Below are 14954 nucleotides of genomic sequence, written 5' to 3' on the forward strand. Positions count from 1 at the left end.
GAGGCCCTCGGTACATGTCCGTGAGTGAACAGACAAGCAAGTGTTGGTGTGCCTGTGTCGCCTGCAAGCACAGGACTTTCCAGGAGGGTTTTCAAATGCACAGCAGGGTCCCTTGAGGGAGCCAGAAACTGATCCTGGAGTCTGGGTGCTCTGGAGGAGACGGCCCCTCCTGTGGGTGGGGAGTTCGCGTCTGAGTCAGCTGGTGTGGTGTCAGCGTATGTGGCCGGGAGCTCCACGCTGCTGGGCCAGGCCTGGGTGCCTGTGCCACGCCCCAGGGAGGGGCTGTGGGCAAGCCCTGAAAGAGCCGTTGACATGCCAGACCCCGAGGGCCCCCGGGCCAGAACACTTGCAGAAAGGTAAAGAAGGCCTCTCCCTTCTCAGCTGGGCCTCCAGCACCCCTGCAGGGGTCTTGGGTTCTGGGGCCTGGGGCAGGGCCACAGCCTGAGGTGAAACAGAGCAGGGCTGGCAGTTAGGGGAGGCTCGCCTGGCTTTCCTGTATGCCGTCTGCTCCACGCGGCTCACAAACCAACCCATGGAAACCCCACACCCGTCTGCTCAGATCCAATTTAAGCAGCACAGACTCCACCCCCGCCATGTCCCACTGGGAAGGGAGCTTCACGGCACCTGCGGTTGTCCAAAAGTCCAACCTTAGCAACACATTTTGGTTAACAGACAACTTTTAAACATTGCCAACACCCTGGGAGTGTGGGCCGCCGATTACTCACACTGCAGTCTACACTTACCCAACCACAGCAGGCACCAAGGGGGCGTCAAGGACAAGGAGGTTGCTGCTGGGGCAGTGGCAGGGCAGCCAGGTGGAGCTGGATGCGGACAGAGAGGGTGCCCTGCCGAGCTGCAGACAGGCAGCAGCCCCTGGCTCCAGCCACAGCCTTGAGCCACACTGCCCTGAAAACCACCTTGGGGCAAGTGGCTCAAGTGACCTCCAGGAAGGCCCTGTCCTCAGAGGACCCTGGCATTGCTGTCAACCCATTTGCTAAATACTTTACTGAATAAAAGAATCCGGTCTACAAAATGTATCCACTCCACCCCAGCCCCCTGCAACCTTGGGCCTAGTGGGGTCACTTCTTCGTCCCCATCTCTGAGATGCAAGGAATACTCACCATGTGGTTAATGAATGAATGAATGTACTGTGTGAATGAATGAATGAATGTACTGTGAATGAATGAATGAATGTACTGTGTGAATGAATGAATGAACTGTGTGAAGGAATGAATGTACTGTGTGAATGAATGAATGTACTGTGAATGAATGAATGTACTGTGTGAATGAATGAATGAATGTACTGTGTGAATGAATGAATGTACTGTGAATGAATGAATGAACTGTGTGAATGAATGAATGTACTGTGAATGAATGAATGAACTGTGTGAATGAATGAATGTACTGTGCGAATGAATGAATGAATGTACTGTGAATGAATGAATGAACTGTGTGAATGAATGAATGAACTGTGTGAATGAATGAATGTACTGTGTGAATGAATGAATGAACTGTGAATGAATGAATGAATGTACTGTGAATGAACGAATGAATGTACTGTGAATGAAGGAATGAATGTCCTGTGTGCAGGAACGAATGCACTGCGTGTGTATGTGGGGGGCTGCTCATGCCTGCCAGCACAGAGGAACTCTTCTGTGTGGGTTGGGGGACACCTTGCAAAGTCCTGGTGTGTGAGTTACATGTATGGATACTCATCCTGTGACCCTCAGCAGAAGGCAGGATAGAGACTTCCGGTTCACAGAAGAGGTTTTGAGAGTCAGAGGGATTTCCAGCAAGACTGAGAGCATGAAGTCACACAAGCTCACTCCGTCACTGGCCTGTGGTCCCTGCCTCAGTGCAGAAACAGCTCTGCCTGAGACCCCAGCCGATCCAACCCAAGGGGCCACAGGATCTGGAAAATTAAGCCCACCTGACCCCAGTTCTCCCATGTCCCCCTCTCTGAGCACAGTAAAGAACACTACCATGTCCTATGGTGCCCCAGGGCCTTCGCAGGCGTGCTTTTAGAGAGGCCTCCCACTACAAAAGCAAGTTCCTCCTGGCTGCCGTCTACTCCAGCCCTCCAAACCAGCCCCGTCCCTTCCCAGACAAATCAGCTGTGGCCCTGCCTGGAGCACCCCCAAGGCCTCAGTCCACCACCACTCCACATCCTAGCTGGAGACCCCCAGGCCTAGGCCCACCACTGCCCTACATCCTAGCTGAAGCCCCCGAGGCCTGGGCCTACCTCCACCCCACATCTTAGCTGGAGAACCCCTACCCAGGCCTGGGCCCACACCACCCCACATTCTAGCTGTAGACCTCCAGGCCAGGGCCCACCACCACCCTTCCTCCTAGCCAAAGCCCCCCAGGCCTCAGCCCACCACCACCCTACATCTTAGCTGGAGACCCCCGGCCTGGGCCCACCACCAAGTGGAGGCCCCAGGTTGTAGAGCTCACTGAGACGGCATGAGGGCCTGGCTGGCAGAACAGCTCCTGCTGCCCCTGGGCTGTTCCGCAGCCTCCTAGGCCTCCTGTGAGACTGGGTGAGCCTGGAAGCCGCTGCCATGGCCACAGCTGGACTGAGACGGGGACTGTGCCTCAGTGAGTCTCTGGAGCAGCACCCTGGCTTCCCACACAAGAACATGCCCCAGGCCTGGCGCCTCCTTCCTCTCCTCAGACCCGGAGCCAGCGGCTTCGCCGAGGAGCCTGAGCTCCTTTCAGCCAAGGAAGCTGCCCAGAAAGCGAGGGATTAGTCCAGGGATGCAGAGTAGCTGCAGTACCACCGCCCCACACCGCTCTGGGAAAAAGGCCTGTGGATTCGAGTCCAGACCCTGAGCAGCGGTTACCAGGCCTGCTGTGGGGACCCGTGGAGGGTCTGAGATCCTTCCAGGCGGTGGATGAAATCGAAGCCCATTGCATGAGGGCACCTTTCGCTCCCATGCTCTGATGGGCACACAGTGGCTTTCGAGGGCTACAGGCCAGAGCAGGCATCTGACAAGGCTGGTAACATACGCAGCCAAGGCTAGATTTTCTTCATAGACTTCAACTAACAGCACATCTCAGCAGATGAAGTGCTGGAGCGGATATGGGAATCCAGCTTCCACTAAGCCAGGCAATACAAAGATTTGCACAAACAGAACCATGCCTTTTCTCAGTCAGGTTTTTCACATGACACATTATGCTATTTATGTTCATGTGTAATAGCAATATTTTCTTATTTTTAAGTGAATTGACAAGTATTCTGAACATTTCTGTTATGATTTAGAAAATGATAAGTATCCATAGGTATAACCCACACAAACAAAAGTTCTTCAGTGTCCTCAATGAGTTTTTTGCTTTTTTGTTTCTTTTTGAGATAGAGTCTGACTCTATTGCCCAGGCTGGACTGCAGTGGCGCGATCTTGGCTCACTACAACCCCTGCCTCCTAGGTTCAAGAAATTCTCCTGCCTCAGCCTCCCGAGTAGCCAGGATTATTGGCGTGTACCACCACGCCAACTAGTTTTTGTATTTTTAGTACAGATGGGGCTTCACCATGTTGGCCAGGCTGGTCTCGAGCTCCTGACCTCAAGTGATCCACCCGCCTTGGCAGATCCCAAAGTGTTGGGATTAAAGGCATGAGCCTCGCTCTGTCACCCAGGCTGGAGGGCAGTGGCACACACAGTTCACTGCAGGCTTGACCTCCCCTGGCTCGGGTGATCCTCCCACCTCAGTCTGCCGAGTAGCTGGGACCACAGACGCACTCCACCACACCCAGCTAAGTTTTGTATTTTTTATAGAGATGAGGTCTCCCTATGTTGCCCAGGCCGGTATCGAACTCTGGGCTCAAGTGATCCTCCTGCCTGGGCCTCCCAAAGTGCTGGGATTACAGGCATGAGCCACTGCACCTGGCCCTCAGTGACTTTTAAGAGTGTGAAGGAGTCCTCAGATCAAAACATTTGAGAAGCAAGGAGGTGGAATTTGTCTTTGTCCTGGGAGCCTGGAGTCTAAATACTGCATTGAGTGGCTTATCTGTGGTTTTCACTTAAAATACAGGTTAGATCATTTGTTTCTGTTCGCATTCTGTCCTAGTTGCTTCTATTTATTTTTTCTTTCTTTTTGAATATGTGAAACATTAACAGGGTTCCAAACATCAGAGTGTTTTGTCTAAGATTAAAAGCCCTCTGGGTGATTCCGATGAGCAGAGGCCAGGAAGGATTGAGCAAGACCATCCCCAGGCTCCTTCCTCCGCTCTGGTTTCCAGATCCCATGACTGGGGACCTATAAATATTTTCCTGACATGGAGCAGGATCAACTTCAGCATCTGTTAGCTTCGCCCCAAAGTAGGGAAGCCTAGAGCCCCTGGGAGGGCTCCGCACCGCACACACTGCCTGCCTGCAGCCCCAGCCCTGTGCGGGGCCCTGGGGAGGGGGGCCCCCTTTGTGTGGCTTACTTCCTGACTCCCTGTGCTTTCCACCCCAGACCCTCAGCCCACTCTGACCTCCCTCCAAGAGGGATGGCTTGCAAATGCCCTCTGGCCACCGTGTAGACAGCTAGGCTGCTCTGTGCAGCTTTAGGCCATGCCAGGAAAGAGACTTAAAGCCGGGGCCCCAAAGGCCAGGGGTGCCTGCGCCGGGATCCAGGAGCTTCCCCAGCCACCTCCAGCATGTAGACTGAAGTCAGGCCACGCACAGGGCTCTCCAGGTCACACCCTGCGCGGGAAGGTGTAGCATGCTTGCTTTAATTTCGAGAAGGCGAAACCAAGAGCCCCTCTGCCCCCGCGCGCTGGGCTTTCCCGGCTTGGGGCACAGAACTCCCCTCAGGGGCACCTAGGGAGGCACTAGGAAGGCGCTTGATGGAACGGGAGAGAAACGGGGAGGGAGAGGAGAGAGGAGAGGGGGGAGGAGTGTGGGAGGGGAGGAGGGGGAGGGGAGCTAACGGGACGGGAGGGGAGGGGAGGGACAGGACAGACAGACAAAGAAAGGGGTGCGGCAGCACGGCCAGGGGAGGAGGACGATCCAGGCCCGGGGAAGGTCGCTGGGCAGGGCGAGTTGGGAAAGCGGCAGCCCCCGGAGCCCCTTCTCGTCCTTTCTCCCACGTCCCATCTGCCCCTCGCTGGAGGCCAGGCCGTGCAGCATCGAGGACAGGAGCAACTGGAGCCTCATTGGCCGGCCCGGAGCGCCGGTCTCGGGCTTAAATAGGAGCTCCGGGCTCTGGCTGGGACCCGACCGCTGCCCGCCGCGCTCCCGCCGCTCCTGCCGGGTGAGTACTGCGTGCCACCAGGACACCCAGAGAGGGCCCAGGCCTCCTGCACTTTCCCCGCGGCCCAGAACCTTGTGGCACCTCCAGAGGGACCCCCAGGACTGGCTGCTACCGAGCTTCGGGTCTAGTCCCGGGGGCAGCCAGTCGGCCAAGGCCCCGGCTCCCTGCGACGGCGAGGGCACCTCCCGGAGGCCGCACCCAGACCGGCCCGGCAAGCTGCAGGGACTCGCACTGAAAACCTGCCCGTTACCCCTGGTCGCTCGCAGGCGCACGGGCGATCTAACCCCGCGCCGCCCCCTCCGCGGATGGGGGGTCTCGAAGCGCCGCAGGAGAGCTTTACGGAGCAGGGAGGGGGGCGCGGGCGCTGGGGGCCGTCCTCGGAGCCCAAAGTGCCGCAGCCCTCTCGGCTGTCCACCCCGAGGCTGCCACGACGGTGCCAGCGCGCGGCTGCTCCTCTCTGTGCTCCCAGGTGATGGAAAACCCCAGCCCGGCCGCCGCCCTGGGCAGGGCCCTCTGGGCTCTCCTCCTGGCCACGCTGGGCGCCGCCGGCCTGCCTCGTGGGGGAGAGTCCGTCTGTTCCGCCAGAGCCCCGGCCAAATACAGCATCACCTTCACGGGCAAGTGGAGCCAGACGGCCTTCCCCAAGCAGTACCCCATGTTCCGCCCCCCCGCGCAGTGGTCTTCGCTGCTGGGTAAGTGCAGCCCGCTCCTCGCCTTCTGCTCTTCCAGGAGGGCTGCGGCAACGGAGCCCCCAGCAGCTGCACGGCGCTTCCCAGTTTGGGGCGCGCTCACGTCTGGGAGACTCTAATGCAAGAGTGATTGCCGAGCGCCTGCGGTGTGCGGTTCCGGGGGTGCAGTGGGGGCAGGGGGCGGTCACGGGGAGAGTGGGCTGCAGGTGGGTCGGGGCAGGGGCAGCCACAGGGTGTCACGGTCCGACGTGACGGGGCGGGGACCATGGTTCCCTGAGGGCGGCGGGGAGGGATTTCCTGGGGCGCCCGCTGGGATCCAAGCCCGACCGTCCTCTCTGACCATGGCCTGCGGCGCGGCCGGGTGGTCCCGCAGGGGCCGCGCATAGCTCGGACTACAGCATGTGGAGGAAGAATCAGTACGTGAGCAACGGACTGCGCGACTTTGCGGAGCGTGGCGAGGCCTGGGCGCTGATGAAGGAGATCGAGGCGGCGGGGGAGGCGCTGCAGAGCGTGCACGCGGTGTTCTCAGCGCCCGCAGTCCCCAGCGGCACCGGGCAGACGTCGGCGGAGCTGGAGGTGCAGCGCCGGCACTCGCTGGTGAGCTCGGGGCCAGCCGGGGGCGGGGGCCACGGGGCCGGGGCCGGGCGCGCTGAGCCGCCGTCGCCGCAGGTCTCGTTCGTGGTGCGCATCGTGCCCAGCCCCGACTGGTTCGTGGGCGTGGACAGCCTGGACCTGTGCGACGGGGACCGCTGGCGGGAACAGGCGGCGCTGGACCTGTACCCCTACGACGCCGGGACGGACAGCGGCTTCACCTTCTCCTCCCCCAACTTCGCCACCATCCCGCAGGACACGGTGACCGAGGTGAGCGGGCGCCCCGCGCGCGCAAGGGCCACTGTGGCCCCCGCGGTGGGGACGGGGCTGGGGCCTGGCTGCGCCCTCGCCTCCCAGCACAAAAACTCCCGCTTGCGGCTTTTGTGTGGAAGAGGCTGTTTCTAGCGCCCGCGGTGAGCAAGGGGGTGCAGCTCCTCCCACACTCCCCCAACCCGGAGTCGCAGCACCGCAGGGAGGAGAGCAGGACGCGCCTCCTGACTGAGGAGGCCGCCCCTTCCTGGCCTCGGTTTCCAGCCCCTGTTCCATGGGACGGCTGAGACGAGCACATGGGACCCTGTCCCCCACAGTGGCGCAGAGGGTGTGCTGGACGCTGGGCAGTGGCCCCAGTAAGGCCATAGGCATAACAGAAGGTCAGTTTCTTGGACCCCAGGCCAACCTCCTCTTCCTTTTCCCCAGATAACGTCCTCCTCTCCCAGCCACCCGGCCAATTCGTTCTACTACCCGAGGCTGAAGGCCCTGCCTCCCATCGCCAGGGTGACGCTGGTGCGGCTGCGACAGAGCCCCAGGGCCTTCGTCCCTCCCGCCCCGGTCCCGCCCAGCAGAGACAATGAGATCGTAGACAGCGCCTCAGGTAACGGCCTCCTTCCCATTCTGCAGGCGGCAGGGGGGAGCTGGCGTGGGAAGTGCCCACGGCAGGGCCCAGGGACCTCGACACTCCAGCGGGCAGAGGCGCTGAGGTTCCGCGGGAAACTCAGTGTCCGCCACGGCCTCGTCCTGTGATGGAGAAGCCGCGGCTCACCCCACAGGACATAAGGCTCACACGGGAGGCACAGCAGCCCTGAACCCTGCCGCAGGGCCACGGCCAGACCTGAATCTAAGGCTCGGAGAAATTCCAAGTAGGGATTCCTAGCCTGTGCTGCAAGATGGTGCTAACTTAGAAGATTCAGGATTCTGTTCCTTCCAACACTGAAGATGTGACTCTTCCACATTATTTGCAGTTGAAAGCATCTTACAGGGCCACAGCTTAGGGGAAAGAATGAAAGGAGGCTCCAGACAGTACATGAGAGACTCTGTCCTGTCAGACACGCACCACAGGTGACCTGTGTGTCACAGCTGACAAGGAAGCTTGCTAGGATGGCCCTGTCTGTGTGGCCACCGGGTGACAGCTGTGCTGCAGGGCACCTGTGGGGGTCTTGGGACCCAGCCACCACACAGCTCAGGGCTCTACTCACAGGCGCCTTGGTGTGGGACGGGACAGGTGCTGATGAGCGTTCCGCTAGCTCTTCCAGGCACCTGCTGGACAGGGCAGGCTGGAACGCTGGGGCTGAGTGGCAGTTCCCTCCCCGCCCAGCTGGGTGGCGGCCACTGGTCCCATGGAGCGCCTGGCTGGGTCATGGGTTGGGGCCCGTTGGCTCTGGGTCTCCCCTGATGTGGGTGTGGGAGAGTCAGGGTAGGCCCCAGACAAGAGTGGACTTCAGACTTTACCGAGGAGGAACTGAGCCCACCAACCTGGCCATGGGCCCCATCGTCCTACACCTTGCTGGCTGGAGTTGAGGCAGGTACGGGGCCACCTCCCACACCCCTGCCTCCCAAGCCATGTGGTAGGGACGGATGTCGTCTTGAGGAGCAGCAGTAATTACAAGCTTACTGTCAGCCGTCCCTGGAGGCAAGGGCCAGGTCAGGTCGGACAGGAGGTGGTGAGCTCCCCACGGCTGGTGGGAACCACTCCCCAGACAGAGGCTGTGCCCAGTCCTGGGTCCCTCCTCCTCGTTTGGGATGAACTGGGCTTCCCTGCGCCAGCCTCAGTGCTGCCCCTGCCCAGTTCCAGCTTGGGCTCCTCACTCATTTGTCCAAGCGGATGCCGCATTCCAAGCAGATGTGCCCAAGCCACTTATCCAACAGGCAACATGCCAGCACTGTCTGTGCTGTGCAGCTAGTCTGGCGGGAAGAGACTCCATGGGCAGAGGGTCCAGAGAGGTGCGGTGTGACCCACCTTCGGGGGCACTGGGCCTCCGCGGGCAGGGGAGCACATGGCCAGTGCCCTGGGCCAGGAGAGGGATAAAGTCAGCAGCCAGGAGAAGGATAAAGCAGCATTGCAGGGGAAAGAGTGTGGGGAGAGAGTGTGCTGTGAGCTCTGAGCAGGAGGCAGAACATGGAGAGCAGGGTGGAAAGGGGACAGAGCCAGCTGTGCCAGCTGGGGGACCACAGTGGGGAGCTGGTGATAGGGAGACCCGTCTAGAGAGTTCCATCCAAACAGCGCCTGAGCAGGATCAAGCCGAGCACCTTCCCTCCCCAGTGTTCCTGGGAAGCGCCACTGTGAGGCATGGCACCCCATCCCAGGGCGCTGCAGGCATCGTGGCTTTGAGAAGGACAGCCACTCCCACCAGCCCCCTCTGGTGCCTCCTGCACCCGCCTGCCTCATGCTGGCCTGCTTCTGTTCCCTCGTGCCTTCGCGGCTCTCTCCCCAGCACCCGCCGGGCTGGCCCTGTGGGGATGGAGCACAGACCACCGCCCACAAGGTCTCTCCTGTGACTTTTAGTTTCCCAAGGGCAGAGGCTGGGACTGGCATGTGGTGGCTGGCACTGAGGAGGCTCTGCCAGGTCCACGCCAGGCCAGCCTGGCTCCGCTCTGGCTTCCTGCTCACACGCTGGATGCCTGTCCCCAGGCCTCCTCCTCACAGGACACTTGCGGTGCGGCCCTCGCTGCAAAACAGGCACTGCAAGCGCTCACTGACTCCTCATCGCAGCGAGGGCAAGGGCGCTGCCACCATCCTGGTTTCATTCAGGAAGCCGGGGAGTGCTGGGATCTCCCAGCAGCTCTGTGTGCTCCCCAGGTGGGCTGCCTGGGGCCCTGGCTCTCTGGTGTCTACACCAGTGCCGTTACGAAGCCTCAGCACCGAGGTCTTTGCAAGCCCTGTTCCCGCCTCTCTGGAGAGGGCTGCTCCAGGTGTGGGCCTGGCCAGGGCTGCACGACCATTCCAGGCACTGCACCTGCACACCAACCCTCTTCTCCACTCTCTTTCATCCTTCAGTAGCCACAAAGCTGGCAGCAGGGTCCTCGCAGATTTGTGAGGAGAGCCAAGCCCTTGCTGACTGTCCTCGAGAGCACGGCAGAGTGAGGTGGGGCTCCTGGCCTCCTTCAGGGCTGCCCGCTCTGGGCCACACAGCCAGAGAAACACTGTCCATCTGGCTGGCTTGGCCTGTGAGGTGCAAAAGAGGTCTTTTCACTTTGATTTAGAAAAATGGAAATTACCAAGTGACTTAACCATAACACCAAATGATGATTTTTAAATTTATGAAAATTGTGGAACCAGATGGGACACAGGGAAACGAGAAGGATACTGAAATGTCTGGGTCCCGTGGGGGTCCCGGTCCCGCAAGACAGACAGCGAATCCGCTGCCCCTGTCTGTTATTCCGGTAAATGTAGCAGCTGGGTCCAGGCTGGGACAGAGCAGCTTTCTACAGCAGGGGTGTCCGCCCTCTCCTGGGGTTCCTACGGGGGTCCCCGGCGCCTCTTACTCTGCCACGATGTGGGAGTTCCAACACCACAGAGACTTGAGCGGCAGCTCCGGCTCTTCCATAGAAACGCGCAACTTCAGTCCTTGGGTTGTGTCCGAGGTTGCCATGGTGCCATCCACCATCCATCTTGCCGCTCGCTCTGCGACTGCGCCGAGAAACGCACGTGCCCCCGAAGTGTGGGCGTGGCCTCTGATGAATGCACACGTTGGTGGGAGGGGCCTCTGTTTGTACGAAGCGCCTCTTCACGCGAGCGTTCACCTCCGTCTCTCCTGTGCTTCCCCCAGTTCCAGAAACGCCGCTGGACTGCGAGGTCTCCCTGTGGTCGTCCTGGGGACTGTGCGGAGGCCCTTGTGGGAGGCTGGGGGCCAAGAGCAGGACTCGCTACGTCCGGGTCCAGCCAGCCAACCACGGGAGCCCCTGCCCCGAGCTCGAAGAAGAGGCTGAGTGCGTGCCTGATAACTGCGTCTGAGACCAGAGCCCCGCAGCCCCTGGGGCCCCCGGAGCCGTGGGGTGTCGGGGGTTCCTGTGCAGGCTCACGCTGTAGGCGGCCGAGGGCACGGGGGGTTCGCGCTGCTCCTGACCGCGGTGAGGCCGCGCCGACCACCTCTGCACTGAAGGGCCCTCTGGTGGCCGGCAGGGGCATTGGAAACAGCCTCCTCCTTTCCCATCCTTGCTTCTGGGTCCCCATGTCCCGTCTGCTCTCAGCCTCCTGCTTCTGCATAAAGTCATCCCCAAGGCTCCGTCTACTCTAAATTATGTCTCCTTATAAGTTATTGCTGCTCCAGGAGATCGTCCTTCATTGTCCAGGGGCCTGGCTCCCACGTGGTTGCAGATACCTCAGACCTGGTGCTCTAGGCTATGCTGAGCCCACTCTCCCGAGGGCGCATCCAAGTGGGGGACACTTGAGAAGTGAATAAATGGGGCAGTTTGGGGAAATTCTGTGTTTTCATGTTATGTATGGATCTCTTTGCATTTGAATAAAGACTATCTCTGTTCCTAACAAGTGTCGTGCTGGCTGTCCCCACACTTGTTCTGGGCCCTGTGCAGTGCGGGGACACCTGGTGTGCGCTAATGGGGGACACAGGTTCAGAAGGCGCCTGGTGACGCCGTCTGGGCCATGAGGCATATGCTCTGTGTGTGGGAGGGAAGCTTGAGACCCACAGGTCTCCCCACAACAGAGGCCACCCCTGGCCCATACAGGATTTCAGAAGACAGCAAATGGTGTGTCAGATGCATCCACAAACCCAGAAGGCAGGTGCCTGCCCACAGGACGACCAGAAGCTCACAGGAGGGGCACCTCAAGATCCGGACGAGGCCCCAGAAGCCGTCACTCTGGCCCCTCCTTTGTGGGAGCAGCTTGCATTGCTGCTGCTCGTGGGGGGCCACTGACCACCAAGACCCTCACAGCCCATCAGGCCATCAGCAGACGCCTCCTGGGACCTGAGCTCAGAGGCCCCAACCTCAAAGATGTCCCCAGGGGCTCACTGTGATCTGCCGTGGCCCTCCCCACCAGTGCCACTCTCCTGGTGGAACCCCAGGGCCCTCCTAGCGCCTGGGCCAGAGCTGTGTGTGGTTTGAGGATGGAGATGCTTGGGGATGGCTGCTTCTCCTTCAGTCCTCTCCCAGTGACTAGAAGGTGGGGGCTCATTTCCCTCACCCTGAGGCCTGGGAGACGACCCTTCCTCATAACTAGCTAAGGCCCTCCAGCCCTGATGCTTCTAGAACCAGATCCCAGGCCCAGCTCCCACCACCCTGCACGCCATCCCCGCCCACCATCCTTGAAAACGATGAACGTAAACCCAAGCTCCCGGGCGCGTGAGTTCTGAGGGTACGTGGAGATCCGAAAAACCCCGGACTTCAAGTGTTCTTAAGGTTCCTGGGACTGATAATGCCAGCAGGCCCCTGAAGGAATGGTCATAAATCCTGCGTAGAGATCACACTGTGTACTTGGAACCCAGAGGGTCCCCAGGAACATGAACCCACAATCGGAACCCACAAAACGCACAGAACACCAGCCCTGATGCTCCTGATTCAGAGCACATGGCAAACTCCACAGTCAGAGCCGCCGGGCCACCGGGGCTGGTGTGACCAGGAGAAGATGCTGACCGAGTTAACCTCGCCAGCAGCTCTAAACTCAGAAACACCAGAGCAGCACAAAGGGGTGGTGCATCGAAGCCTTGACAGATGGACACAACACTCCAGTCGAAGGGCAGAGTGTGCAAGAGCAGACTCCCAGAACCATGCACTACTGTGGAGCCTGTGAAGTCCTGTAGGAAAGGCTGGGGAAGGGGTTGCAGTGGAGACCCCCGCAGACACCCACATCCACCTGCCCTCCCTCCTGGAGCATGGAGCTGGGGGGCCCTGGGACGGGACAAGAGTCACTTTTCCCTCCTGGAGCGTGGAGCTGGGGGGTCCTGGGGTGGGAGAGGCGTCACTTCGGGGCCGGAACATTCACTGCCCAGGTGAGAGGCTATCGTGCTGTCTCCTGGCCTCAGGGACCCCAGGGTATGTGTTGACGTAGGTGCCATCACAGAAGTCTCTGGGGCCCCCATGCCACCAGGATGGACACTGTTGTTCTGAGGCACTGAGATTTGAAGGAGACCAATGGGGAGCGCCATCCAGTAATGGAATGCTGTGTGAGGAATCCCACAGGGGCCGCCTGGCCGGAGGGTGGGTCAGACGGGACCTACGTGGCTGCCCTCGCCTGAATGAGGTGGGGAGCACGGGAAGGCGCAGAGTGCAGAAACAGCACCGCATCAGTGGCCACCATCTTGAAAGCAGTGAGTAGTGGGTATGGACAGGAAAATGGAGAGGAGAAGCTCCTGCAATCATCCCGACAGAGGGAGGTGTGGGCCTCAGAAACACCCATGGGAATGGTAAGAAATGGATGAGTCTGGGTTTGTTTTGATGAAAAGGCAACATGAATACTGACAGACCTGCGTTTAACATGCCTCCCAGAGACACCAAAGCAGTTGACCCCATCCCAGTTTCAGGAAGGCCTTGACCCAACTGGGTCAGCGTGGGGAGCCAGGGGGGCAGTGAGCAAGTGAGGGCAAGTTCACACCTGAGGGTCCCATTCGTGGTCTGTAGCCCCCTGTACACTGAGCTGCCACAGGTGGACGGGGGGCACCTGGGACAGGAGGAGGAGCCCCACACCTGCACTGAGACTGCGTGCCACTCGTGTTAGTGGGACATGGCTATGCTGGGCTCCAGGGGGCTGCTGGGCCTACGGGGTGGGGGTTGGCCCAGCCCAGCGTGCCGAGGAGAGGTGGTTGGCAGTCGTGTCCAAGCCACAGGATGATCATGGAATGGCCCACTGTGCTCAGCAACAACACACGGGCCATGGGGACTGGGGCTGCGGGGTCTGTGGCACTGGGGGACGAAGACAAAGGGTAGAACATGGAGAAGTCCCGCCATACTCCAATGGAGCTGCAGAAGAGGGTGTGTGGATGGCACAAACCAGACGCCTGCCTTGGCGCTCTCAGGGGACACCCTCCACCCACAGAATGGCGAAATGGGATGGAGCCAGCTCTGAGACACTGTCCCTTTCATAAGATGCAGGGAGGACTCTACTTTCTACCCCCACTTCTAAAAATAAGCAAACAAACACATTGAGGCTGGAGCAAAGAGGTGGTGTCAGGCCAAAGAAACAAGCTCATGAGCAGCTGGGAGAGACAGGGTTCCTGAGGGCTGCTGTGAGCTTGGCCAGCAGAAGAGTGAAAAGGTGAACCCGGCACCCCACACAGAGAGGCACCCTCGAGGCCAGCAATGCCCTGTGATATAGGAAAGGACAGGAGCGATTCTCTCCACAGGACCTTTCCCAGTCCCTAGTGTGAGCCCCAACCATCAAAATCAGGCAACGAGCACAACACGAAGATTACATAAACGAGAAAACAAGTCACTGTAATTGAAAGCCAGGGGAAAAAAAAAAAAAAAAAAACAGAACCGATTCAGACACCCAAGCTCTCAGATAATTAACTTGTCAGAAATGTAATATAAAATAGAACAAAAATGAACAACCAACAAGGGAAATTAGAAACAAACAGATACACTTGGAAAGGAAAAATTATAAAATGAGGAAGCCTTAGTCAGAGAGTCGGAGAGCTAATTAGCATAGCTGAACGAAGAATTAGTGAACTGGAAGATCTAGCTGAAGGTATCAGGCAGAATGCAGCATGGAGAGACAGGAAATGGGAAATTTCACAAAGATATGGAAGGCAAGATGGAAAGTGCTAAAATGTTTTAAATCAGAGACTCTAAGGGAAATAATAGGGAGAGTGGAGAAGAGACAATGTTTAAAGAGAAAATAGTGCAAATTTACAGCACTGGTTAAAATTAAAAGCTGTCTCCAGAAACAGAAAGCACAATATATTCCAAAGAGGAGAAACGAAAGCAGTCCCTGCCCATGCACAGTATATTGAAACTGGTGAACACTAAACACAAAGAAAAAACCTTCAAAGGACCCAAAGGAATGTACAGATTGCTTACGAAGGAACGACAGCTTGAATGACAGCTACTTCCTAAGTGCCCAAAGGGAGTCAGAAGGCAGTTGGATAATCCTTTTGAAATGCTGAGAGAAATTAACTGTCAACCCAGGGCTGAGAACTCAGCAACATTTCAATAATGAGGGCAAAATGCAGACATTTTCAGATTAACAGAAACTGAAGTATCTTAAGACC

General features: G+C 58.7%; 1 protein-coding gene across 1 annotated transcript; it reads left to right on the plus strand.

Moving 5' to 3' along the window:
* Positions 1-4946: 4946 nt before the first annotated feature.
* On the plus strand, positions 4947-11278 carry SPON2 (spondin 2). Its single transcript, XM_023206747.3, has 6 exons — positions 4947-5236; positions 5706-5928; positions 6299-6522; positions 6595-6786; positions 7213-7387; positions 10560-11278. The coding sequence occupies exons 2-6, from the start codon at positions 5709-5711 to the stop codon at positions 10742-10744; spliced, it is 996 nt and encodes a 331-aa protein (XP_023062515.2). The 5' UTR covers positions 4947-5236; positions 5706-5708; the 3' UTR covers positions 10745-11278.
* Positions 11279-14954: the final 3676 nt, after the last annotated feature.

The sequence above is a fragment of the Piliocolobus tephrosceles genome, chromosome 3 (genome assembly GCF_002776525.5).
Source record: "Piliocolobus tephrosceles isolate RC106 chromosome 3, ASM277652v3, whole genome shotgun sequence".
NCBI classification, from domain to species: domain Eukaryota; kingdom Metazoa; phylum Chordata; class Mammalia; order Primates; family Cercopithecidae; genus Piliocolobus; species Piliocolobus tephrosceles.